Source organism: Panicum hallii, chromosome 8 (genome assembly GCF_002211085.1).
Source record: "Panicum hallii strain FIL2 chromosome 8, PHallii_v3.1, whole genome shotgun sequence".
In the NCBI taxonomy this organism is placed as follows: domain Eukaryota; kingdom Viridiplantae; phylum Streptophyta; class Magnoliopsida; order Poales; family Poaceae; genus Panicum; species Panicum hallii.
This window is the reverse complement of record NC_038049.1, coordinates 7,438,910-7,450,858: the sequence shown is the minus strand read 5'-3', so window position 1 is coordinate 7,450,858 and position 11,949 is coordinate 7,438,910. Positions and strand designations below refer to the sequence as shown.

The 11,949-nt window shown below is 44.5% G+C and overlaps 3 protein-coding genes across 3 annotated transcripts; 2 read left to right on the top strand and 1 right to left on the bottom strand.

The window, feature by feature from the left end:
• The first annotated feature begins 452 nt into the window (after positions 1–452).
• On the top strand, positions 453–1,279 carry LOC112903597 (putative serpin-Z5). The gene is made up of 3 exons (XM_025972844.1): positions 453–487; positions 605–1,061; positions 1,103–1,279. The coding sequence occupies exons 1-3, from the start codon at positions 453–455 to the stop codon at positions 1,277–1,279; spliced, it is 669 nt and encodes a 222-aa protein (XP_025828629.1).
• Positions 1,280–1,883: 604 nt separating this feature from the next.
• Positions 1,884–4,711, top strand: LOC112903064 (putative serpin-Z5). The gene is made up of 2 exons (XM_025972271.1): positions 1,884–2,221; positions 3,305–4,711. The coding sequence occupies exon 2, from the start codon at positions 3,397–3,399 to the stop codon at positions 4,018–4,020; it is 624 nt and encodes a 207-aa protein (XP_025828056.1). The 5' UTR covers positions 1,884–2,221; positions 3,305–3,396; the 3' UTR covers positions 4,021–4,711.
• Positions 4,712–5,947: 1,236 nt separating this feature from the next.
• On the bottom strand, positions 5,948–11,025 carry LOC112903063 (disease resistance protein RPM1-like). The gene is made up of 2 exons (XM_025972270.1): positions 10,735–11,025; positions 5,948–9,407 (listed from the first exon to the last, which is right to left on the bottom strand). Exon 2 carries the CDS (start codon positions 9,403–9,405, stop codon positions 6,304–6,306), a length of 3,102 nt encoding a protein of 1,033 aa, XP_025828055.1. The 5' UTR covers positions 9,406–9,407; positions 10,735–11,025; the 3' UTR covers positions 5,948–6,303.
• Positions 11,026–11,949: the final 924 nt, after the last annotated feature.

The window sequence follows — 11,949 nt, the reverse complement described above, 5'->3', positions numbered from 1 at the left end:
CCGGAACCTCGTCCTCAGCGATCCTGCACCAGGAGAGAGCGAATAAGGTTTTTGGGAAGTGCTCTGCGCGACTGCTCGAACGCTTCCACATCGCCGTCCTCTACGTCCTCGTCGCCACGGCTCGTCTTCCTCCTCGTCAGTGGAGCGCAACTCGGCGTCGTCAAGCGCACGGAGGTGCTGATCGTCGCCGTCGTCTTTTTTACATAGTTATTCCGGTCAGACAAGAAACGTACGGTTTTCTGTTCCAAACTATGTCTTTCATATCCAGTATGATCTGGTTAAAGTTGATCTTGCTGCTACAATATTATATCTTAAATCACTTGATGAGCATGTTTAGATATGTTCGTTTTCTGTACGCAATTTTTATCATATTATAATTTATCTTCAGATTAATTTAAAACTGAAACTCTTATTTTTTCCATCATGAACTATATATGTTTCTAAATGTCAAAATGTTACGTCTCTTGCGCAGCCAGTGGAATCGAAGGTACAGATCAACGCCTGGGTGGCCGAGGTGACCAGAGGCCTCATCAAAGAGATGGTGAACCCAAACCAGCAAAGCAAAGAAACTTTGAACGTCGTCATCAATGCCATCTACTTGAAGGGCAAGTGGCGCAATCCCTTCAGCAAGGGACACCATTGACCACGAGTTCAATCGCCTAGATGGAAGCACCATTGATGTGCCATTCATGCAGATCTGGTGCGACCAGCAAATCGCCTGCTACGACGGATTCAAGGTGCTCAAGCTGCCGTACAAGACGATGGACGTCGACAGGTCCTCACCGGATTTCGACTGGATGCAGCTGAAGAGTATCCCCAGGTTCTCCATGTGCGTCTTCCTCCCTGACGCCCACGACGGCCTGCAGAGCCTAATTGAGAAGATGACCTCATCGCCGAAGTTCCTGCACAACCACCTATCTTCGATGTTCGTCCCTGTCAATGAGTTTCGGCTGCCACGGTTCAAGCTGACCTTTGGCGGTAGCATCGCTGAAGACCTCAAGAGCTTGGGCCTCATTCTACCGTTCGACCCATTAACGGCGAGTGTGTCAGAAATCACGGAGGTTGATGACACGATTGATGGGCAAATTTACGTGAGTGATAGGGCTGTGAGGCAGCCGCCGCCACCGAGTCGGTTGACAACATGGGGTTCTCGTTGGACTATGAGAAGCCCAAGCAAGTGGACTTCATCGCCGACCACCCATCTGCATTCTTCATCATCGAGGAGACATCAGGCAGCGTCATATTTGCAGGGCATGTCCTCGACCCATCTAGGGAGTAAAGATGAGAAACTGCCAGCAGCAGTTAAGATGTCTTACAAATTCAAATAGAACGACAGATGCATATCTGAGATTTTAGTGGTAGTCTTTATAAATTGTCTCTGCCCCTTCTTAGCTTGATATTGAAGTTCGCCATAACCGTTTTGAGGTTCAGTGCTTGATATATATTTAATAATTGTAAAAGCATACCTTCTTCACATCCCAATTCACCAAATGCTTCTATGGACAGACTCATGAGATCCATACAAGCATTCTACTCCCCTTACAGCAATTGGATTGTCAGAAAGTAATAGTCGATGTTCTTAATTAAGATATGCTAAGTTTGCTCATAATTAAAATTTAAATATATTATTGTGTTCCGGGCCTCCATTATTGGCAGTATGGCACGCGCCTATCGAATGTCGACCGCCGAACCACCGAGATCTCAGGGGCCTGTATGCGACTCCACGCGAAAACTCGTGTCTCATGTCTCGCATTACGTTACCTCGCCCGAGCGCCGCCGCCAGCCGATAGCAATATCTCCCGCAGCCAAGAAGAGAGCGGCAGCCGCCGGCCATGGCGACGGGGAAGGGCGCGAGCGCCTGCCAGTCCACGCCACGACGGGGAAGGGCGCTTCGCGGAGCGGGGAGCCGCCGCGGCCGGTGGCGGCCGCAACCTCATCTTCTCGCCGCGCTCGCGCTGATGTCGGCCGGCGCCTCGGCGACACGCTCGGCTAGGTCCTCGCCGTGGCCGGCGCGCCGTCGCGGGAGGAGCCCACGGCGTTCGTCGCGCGCGCCGTGGTGGGGCGCGTCCTCGCCGACCGCTCGGGCGTCGGCGGGCCGCACGTCGCGTTCGCGTGCGGCGCGTGGACGGACCGCCGGCGCCCGCTGAAGCCTGCGGCTTACCGGGACACCGTCGTCGAGACCTTCAAGGGGAGCGCGTCAGCCGTCAACTTTGTTGATCAGGTCAGTATGTATGGCTCGTCCTGCTTTCATCTCAGCTCTGTGTTGAAAAAATTGCATAGATGGATAGCTGCAAGTTTTTTATCTCTGTCACTACAAACACCCGCGAGATTCACCTCCTATGTTGCTCCATCTCTGATGAGATCAGCTTCTCTAACTGGTCAGCATTAGGGATAGAGAATTTTGGGGCTTAGGATTAGGATCTGGGGAATTTGAGGCTTTAGAGAAAATGACATGGAGTAACGTAAGTCAAGAAATTTTCTTGGTGTTGATTAGAAATTTTATAGAGTTGTAAGTATAAGGCATAGAAAAATCTATTTTTGATGAGATATCAAAGTATCTACCTTTGTTCTATTAGCATCATTGCAAAAAATAAATCAGTTGCATAATGAGTTTGGGGGAAATTCAGGTAAAATAAAAAAAAGGCTAAAACATTAGCAGGGATAATAAAACGATGAGTTGTGTCGGATTGTTGCGTTATATTGATCTTCATTTATCTATTGATTTATTGTAAAATTTGTTTGTGTTTAATTTGGGCCCAAGTGGCACCGATGCAAAAACATTTATGGGTCAAACCAATTGGAGGTTTTGGTCTTGGGATACTGCTAACAACATGCATGGGAGCCATAAACTTAATGCGTCACAAACACAAGGATACATCCCTATAAAGAGTGATTTGGACAATCCATTCTTAACTCAATCATCACCTAAGTTACTTAAGCATAATCTTTATTAACTCCATATGCATAATTAGCTATGTGTTGGCTCTAATCAAACTTACTAGTCAATGTGGATTTTTACCTTTTTTACTGCCAAGATATATCCATTTGACATGTACAATTTCTGAAACTCCTGTGAGGAAATGGATCGGCATATTGTCCTATGGATTTCTATTTTTCAAATTCTCAAGCATGCAACCCGTTAGATTGGTTTGTCAGTTGAATCTTAATTTTCATCTTCATTTATAAGCTTGAGCTAAGAACTTAACATCTCAGCTTGAACAACATGCCGTTAACTAAGATATATCTATCAATTCCCTGAATCCATACTATGATTCTAAACATCAATATTTCTTCTTATGCACAGAAGTGGAATCAAGGAAGCAGATCAATGCGTGGGTAGCTGAGGCAACCAGGGGCCTCATCACTGAGATTGTCAACCCATACGAGCAATGCTCAATGATCACTGTGAACGTCGTTGTCAATGCCATCTACTTCAAGGGAGAGTGGAGCGACCCCTTCAAGAAGGAGAACACCATCGACGGTGAGTTCCGCCGCCTTGACTGTAGCTCAATCGATGTGTCCTTCATGCGGAGCTGGAGCCACCAGCAGATCGCCTGCCATGAAGGGTTCAAGGTGCTCAAGCTACCATACAAGGTGATGGACGAGGCCTTGCGGCCAGGGTTGAGCTGGAAGAAGTGGGATAAGATCCCCAAGTTCTGCATGTGCGTCTTCCTCCCCGATGCCAATGACGGCCCGTGGAGCCTTGTTGAGAGGATGGCATCCTCCCCAGAGTTCCTACATGTCCACCTACCTATGAAGTCTGTCCCAGTCGGCAAGTTCTGGCTTCCAAGGTTCAAGCTGTCCTTTGGGGGCAGCATCATCGACGACCTTAAGAGCTTGGACCTCATCCTGCCATTTGACCCATTCATGGCGAGCATGACCGAGATGGTTAAGGACGAAGCGACAGAAGGGGGAATGTACATCGACAATGTCATCCACACGGCAGTGATTGAGGTGAACGAGGAGGGCAGCGTGGCGGCAGCTAGCACGGAGTCAGATGACGACATGGGGTTCTCGTAATATGACGACTGTGTGCTGCCCAAGCCAGTGGATTTTGTTGCCGACCACCCATTTGCGTTTTTCATCATCGAGGATACGTCGGGTGCGATAGTATTCGCAGGGCATGTCCTTGATCCATCAACTGAGTAAGGATTTATTAGAAGATGTTTGGCAGAATACAACGAGATTCACAATGTCAGATCAAATGGATGCATGGTTTTATGTGGCCTATGAGATTCTAGTTGTAGTCTTCTGAGATTGTCTCTATCTCAGCACTCTATTGAAGTTGGTTCTTATGAAAACAAATTACCAAGGTTTACTGGCCAAACATGTTAGTATTAGAATTTGTAGCGTTTGTCAGGACCTTATAATGCAATCTATTTTTTAAAGAAACAAGTATTAGTATCCAGGAGTCTTAGCGATAAATCCAGGAGTCTTAGCGGTCACTGCTGCTGGAGGCACCTAGGAACCAGTGATACACTGCATAGTAAATTAGTAATCAAATCCTTGCGTTTGTTACTTACCATTCTAAACACTTGCGGGTTCAGGCAAGTGTCGGTTAATGCCAAACATGGCAAGAATTCCTGAAATTGTACCTATGTGAACCGTTTCTCTGTGAGGGTTTTACAAGGATGATGGAACTCTCAGGATGTATTTGAAAAGTCAAAGTTGTCTGGGATTTCATCAAGTAGTGATGCATGTTAGACTGCCATTTCAGTTTCCGAAAGTAGTTTATCTACCAATAGCCAGAACTTTTTTTTTTCAAAAAGGGAAATTTTATAATTTCAAGAACGTTACATCAAGGTGATCCAAGCCAGAACTTGTGAGGTAGTCACTCAGTAGTTTACAAGGCATGATCATTGACACTTCTTTACCTTTCTGAATGTTATCCATGCATGTCCATTGCAGTCTCTGAAGCTCCTACACAAATTAATGAGACAAGCTAGATAAATACGGAGTGCTTCTATTTGTATGTAATTGTGGTTAAAAGGTTCCACATGATACCTGAGTCTCATTATGAAGGTGAAACATTTAACATGTGATTGCTTTGTTACCATTTCATGCATAAAGGAAGCCTTGGAAAGATTATACCTGGTAGGGCGATGGTGCACAATCAAAATTAGTTACCATTTCAATATTTTCTGCAAAAGTGATTATTTTCAATTTAGAAAAAAGAAGTGTGGTTTACATGTTGGGAACTGACTTCTAGGGGAATCCGGTGAGCATGACTGGCGCAATTGTAGCAGAACAACAAGTAAGATCGGCTGGGGTTTGCATTGCTTTCAATGGAGAAGCACTCCACTCCTGTTATTCATTTGAATTGGAAGCCCAGCAACATATTCATGGATGATCATTTCTGCAAAACAAAAACAGAATTTGGTCTTTCAAGGCTCTTTGGTGGAGAACAAAACGTAGTTTCCACCACCAATGTAGTTGGGTCAATATAAGCTCAATGCTTTTACAGAATTATTTGCTATAATTTATGTTCTCTGCAGCTGATTGGTTTTCATTTTTGCATCCTCGATAAAAATCTTGTTTTGCACTTTTGCACACATTCTCAGAGCCAAGAAATTATTTCTCTAATACGCTTCTGCAGAGGATACATGGAACCTGAATACTACCTTACAGGTGAAATATGGGTCAAGATGGACCCATTCAGTTTGGGTGTTCTAATTTTAGAGATTGTGGCAGGTTTTTCTTGGAGAACCACCCAACTTAACAAGTAAGTTATCAGGGAGCGACTTCGTTGAGAATATAAGAAAATTTCTAATGAGATGAGGGAATGCCCTTTCTAGACATCCCTTCTGAAGAAATTTATGAACAGACCTCGAGTCATTCATGCCTTCTATACGGTGTCTGCCATGTCTTACATGGAGTTAGATAATAAACATATCTTACAGAGTTACCTAAGGCCCCAATGCTAGTTCAGTTCAAGACAACTTGGGTATGGACGAAGCATATATATTTGTAATACAAGAAAATCTTATGTGACACAGTAGTAATAACATAAGAATCCAGTGAAAACAAGTTAATGCTCTTAAATGAACTGATGCCTAAGATAACTAGAAAAAGGAACACCCATACTTGTAAATCTAGATTGCATCCTAAAAGCACCGATTGAAAACCATGTTCCAGAAATTACTATTTCAGAAATAACATCTGACAAATGATCCAGATTGAAAAATGCAGCTATCCCAATGTCTAACTGCAAACTCTGGATTTTGGAACGTACACAGTTGCATCCAGGCCTGCTTTTACCACTGAAACAGAAGGAACATTTGACAAACACAAAGAAAGCTTCTGCTACAAGACCCGTATCTCCGGAACATGCTGTAGATACTTCTGCATTCCATCCATGTCCCATTGAGCCTTGAAGTTCCTGTGGAGACCCAGCAGCCAGAGCTTTTTCAAGGAGCCAAGGGATCTGATGCCTTGAGGAACTGTCTGCAATTGTGGCAGCGATGTGATATATAGACATTCTATGCCAGGAAGTGCGCCATCTGTAATTGTCAGAAGGCTGACATCATTCATGTCCTTTAAAACTAGCGTGTTCAGGTGTGGGAAGGATCCTGCCGAAAGTACCAATGTATGTGGACTATGTATATTGTTAAGTCTCAAGTATGTGAGGTTCGGCACACAAGATGCTAGAACCACCAGTGGATCTTCTACAAAATGGCACCTGCTTAGGGCCAGATACTTGAGATATTTGCCATGGTTCTGAAGTATCGGGCAATGTTTTGTCCCTAGGGCCCAACATCCTCTGACAATTAGCTTGTGGAGCTTTGTGCAAATCGGATTGAAATCTTTCAAGGAAAGTGTCTCATTCTCATCACCCGCAGATAGAAGCAAACTGGAAAGAAGTGGCATAGTCGACAAGGTAGCAAAAAGCTCACCACAATGGGAGGCAGAGATGTTATCTATCCACAGGCTTCTTAGTTGCAAAAGCTTATCAAGTTGCTCTATCAGGTCCTTGCTTGCTTGCACGGTCTCAAGAGTCTGCAAATCTTCAAGGTTGGAAAGCCCTTCAGGAGCTTCCACTCCAACAAAGTACCGAAATTCTGACTGGTTCTTATCAGCAAGTTTGTCAGCAATAAGGTGCCTTAGCTTAGTGAGATGCACTATCCCAGGTGGCAGAGCTTTTATACTTGTTGATTTGACATCAAGAGTTTGAAGATTGGAGAGATTCTTAATGGAGTTCGGCAGTGATGTTATTCTTGTATTTCTTAGGCCAATGTATTTCAGGTTAAACAGGTTCCCTATAGATGTAGGCAGTTCCTGGAAATCGGAGTTCTGCAGTTCAAGGACAGTAAGGTACTTGGATTCAGATAGTATTGATGGTACATAGTCTACAATGGTATCACTTGCCATCAGGGTTCGGAGGTGTGGAAATTTCATATTGGATTTATTCTTTTTCATCTTCTTCCATCCATATGAAGATATGCGACGAACACCTGTGTCCATCTGCACCATTGCACCAAAATCATTCACTGTGCCAAACATTTCCGCTTTAGAGATTGAAAGGGCTAATTCCCTTAAAATGTCATGCATTTTGCATGTCTTCACCCTTCCAAGCTCATCATTTTCCACTAGTTGCAGCATATTCCGATGGATAAGCTCTGTAAGATAGCCCTCTGCCACCTCCTCAGGAGTGCTGTCCCCTTTCCTTTCTACAAATCCTTCAGCAACCCAAAGTCGCACAAGGTCCTCCTTTGAAAAATGGTAATCTTCAGGAAACAAGCTGCAGTACAAGAAGCAGTTTCGGAGATCACTAGGCAAGTCATAGTAGCTAAGATTCAGAATTCCTCGAGCCTGATCATCCTTTTCCAGTTCACAAGGAAGCTCATTGTACATCTGTCTCCAAACTGGCTCTATCTGCTTCCTTGAAGACAACAAACTGCCTACTGATACAATAGCCAGCGGCAACCCCCTACATTTCTTTACAATATCAGTAGCAATCTCCTGAAGCTCTGATGGACACTTCACCAGAGGTAAATCCTCACATCGTTTTACAATAACAGTAGCTAGATCCTGAAGCTCTGATGGGCACACTGACAGTGACAAGCTCTTAATTTTCTTTACAGTATCAGTAGCAAGCTCCTGAAGTTTAGATGGACACATTACCAGTGTGGAGTCCTCACATTTCGTTACAATATGAGTAGCCAGCTCTTCAAGCTCACGTGGGCACTTTTCCAATGGAAGACCCTCAGACCTCTTTATAATGTCATTAGCATGCTCAAGAAGCTCTGATGTCCAATCGAAGTGGTTTTTGTTAGGAAAAGCCTTCGTACAGAAGAGCTGGAGTGCATCCTTGATGTCTAATGGGTTTAGCTTGAGCAGATAACCTGGTGTGGCAAGAGCAGCTACATCATGTTTCCTTGTTGTGATGACAATACGACTTTGCTTCCCAGAATCCTCAAACACATCGCTTATTCCATCGTAAACTCGACGATCCCAAACATCATCCAATACAACAATATATTTTTTATGTTTCAGTACCGTCTTTAAATTTCTCTTCAATTCTAAGACGTCCATCTTGTTGATGTCATCTGGTTTCAGCCTCTTCTTGTCTCCTATCTCAATATCAACTGGTACAGTCACTTCCTTCTGATGGACATTGTTAGCATCAGCTGTTGCTGTATGCTCAGAGGCACTGACAATGTTTAGCAGCTCCTTCAGCAGAGCATCCGCACCTCTGTATGTCTGTGAGATAGTGAGCCAAGCATGGATGTCGAAGAGATCTTTCAGTTGTTCATACACACTAGTGAGCAGTGTGGTCTTTCCCATCCCACCCATACCCAACAAAGATACCACCTCGAGAGCTGGTATATTTACCACGTGGACAGGTGCATTGGGAGTCAACAATTTCTGTAACAGCTCTGTGTCCTCCTTGAACCCCACCAGGTTTTCATCCTTTATAAGTTGGGGTGAACTGTATCGAGGGAATTGCTGTTCAGAACTGGTGACTTGAGTGGGAAGAAGCTCATGGACTGAATTCACCCACATATTCTTCAACTTCGAAACATGCTCAATTTCCTTTTCAATCTGAGCTAGATCACCAGCAATTCCACTAAACACTAAACCATAGCTTAATCCGTTGGCCAACTTTTTCCCTTTTGGGTCTTGCTTGAATTGAAGAGAATGATAGGAAAAGTTGTCCATTATGTCCTCAACACGGTAGGCCAGCATTCTCACTTCTGTGATCCAAGCCTTGAGGAGCTCATCACTGAGATATGATGCACCTGTCTTCCGTATAAAGATGTTCATCATTAGAAGTTCCCTCCGAATACGCTGCACGGTGTTTGGTAGATCAATCAAATTAGAAAACTTGGTTGCAATGAAGGTGGCGGCTTCTCCTGCTAAATAGAACCCAATCTTTGACAGTGCGAGAAGTGCTGCTTCTGCCATCTCTGTCGAAAGGGAAAACACACAAAGATGTTACATATTGCAGAACAATTTATTCTTGTGGAATCTCAATTGAAAATGAGCATGGGATTGCTTCAAGTGTAACATTGGTTATTAGTTTTCCTTTGTTTGGAAAAAGACAAGCCATTTTTTAGAAACAGTAACCTTTCATAGTCTGGTTTAGAGAATTTATCATAAGTATCGATCTTATTCATCGTGCTCGCTCCCAGTATATTTGTGTTTTAATTTTTAAATTTCACACACTGATGTGGAATAAAGAAGTTTCAACACATTGACAATCAAAAGTTAGCTAGAACCTCTTTTTTTTTCGTGACCGTGCCTGAGCACGTTTTTCATTAAGAGGAAAAGAAGTTTGTTACAACGGCCTCAAATGGTTTCGGAGGAACGAAACCTGGCCCAAAGAACCCAAAAAAGGAGAAACGATTATACGGTGTTCATGGCGCGACCGAAAGCAGGCGCGACGCTTTCAAGCTGCGAGTGTCCTGCGCGGCACCACAGGATGATCTCGTCCTCAACTAAAGCTAGGGGCTCATCGAGGCTTCTGGAGCGATGATCGAAAGTCCTCCTGTTACGTTCTTTCCAAATCAGCCACGAGATGAGAACTACCAAGGTGTCGAAGCACTTCCTGTCTCTGTGGAACCTCACCAAATAGAATAACTAGAAGGTCCACTGTGATACTGTGGCCCTGGCATATTTGCCACTGTGATACTGCATATCCGAAGCTTTTGGGGAGAAAATCCTATTTTCTTCAGAAATGAGAAGAATCACATTCTCTTACTTGGTTGGTCATTCAACAACCAGCACCAGCAGGGAACATTGCGACTGACTTGGAGCTTCGCGATTCTCATAACTTCATGGGATCCCTTCCTATGATATGTGGGACTGCGTCATGGATCTAGGCCGTGAGAGGATAAAAATACGCCAGAGGCGCTCGGCGGCGCGGCAATTGGTCGAGCAGGTCGCGTGCGCAGGTTCGGCATCACACGCAGCGTGCGGATCGGAGCACGGGGATGCGCGATGAAGCGGCCGAAGGAGGCGGCGAGGTCCCTGCGGCAGGCCGCGCCGGCGCGCGCAGGCAGGGATGGTACGGCGGCATGCCGGCGGGATCTTGCGCAGCGACATGGGAGAACGGGGAAAGTGTGGTTTTTTCTCTCGCGCGTTTGCGATTTTAACTTCCTTAACCCACGATTTATCAGAACAAACAGCATCATCACTAAACAAAACCCCACAACTCCGTCCATCCAGCGCAAGGTAGGTAGTCAGCACCAGCAACACAGCGGACTTGAACAAAACCATGCGTGGAGAGCCTACCTGACGGTGTCGCCTGTCGCGGCGAGCCGAGAGCTCCTGCAATGGTGGTGTGTGGCGTCCCTTCCGGTCCCAGGTCAGTCACTCCGGCCTGGTGCTACGAAGCTCTGCGCTGCGAAGAGCTTGCAAGCTTGGAAGAGGAAGGCGGCCGAGAGGGCGAGAGATACAAGGATCAAACAATTTCATTGCAGAAAAAAAAATCCAAGATTGACGACATTGGGTTGACTTGACTTGTTCCCGCGTCCTGGTCAAGCTCAAAGGCACTGCTGTTAGCCTGCTAACTGCTAAGCCTAAACAGGATGGCTACTGTTGCTTAGCCAATGTTAGGTAAACGGTATACGGATTACTGAAGGTGCTGGCCTCTGGTATACATGTTGGCCTGTTCAATGAGTGCACATATTTTTTTTTTGCCCTTTTGCTTCTCATAAAGTTTGATTTCCATGCAGCTCGAGGCACATCAAAGTGCTCCATCAGTGATTTTTTTTTTTTGTCTTTCTCGTCTCTGTACTCTACATCCCAACGAATTAAAATATTGAGCTCTGTCGGAATGGTTTATGTCCTGCTTATTTCTGCAAAATCCGTGTTCAAGATCAGCGTTTCCCCTCCGTCCGTTGGCGTCCAGGGTCTTTTTATCCGGATGACTAAATTCAGTCCTAAATATTTGGATACCAATTAGAAATATTAAATATAAATTAATTATAAAACTAATTGTATAAATGGAGACTAATTTACGAAATAAATTTATTAAGCCTAATTAATCAATTATTAGCATATGTTTACTGTAGCGTAACATTAACAAATTATGAACGGCTTAGTAGATTGGTCTCGCGAATTACAATCCATTTATAATTAACTTATATTTAATACTACTAATTAGTATCGAAACATCCGATATGACGGGGATTAAAGTTTAATCCGGAGAATCCAAACACCCTAAAGCTTGGGAACTTTGACTCAAGTGGAGTCAAAGTCAACACCTCGGCTTCGTCCCTAACATCAGCTGGCTGTTGCTCTAAATCCTGCGTGTGTTCCAGGTCAGTCTGTTCCGAGCCTTTCTCGTTTTCTCAATGTTTTTCAGACACTGCTCTTTTTCCTCGGAAAACAAATTTTGCCAGTAGAAATTGTGCTGGTCTAGGATCAATTACTTGTTAAGGGCATTTGGGTTGAGCGTATGCCAGTTGAAAGCTTAGTTCCAGTTCAAATTTGAACAAAATACTG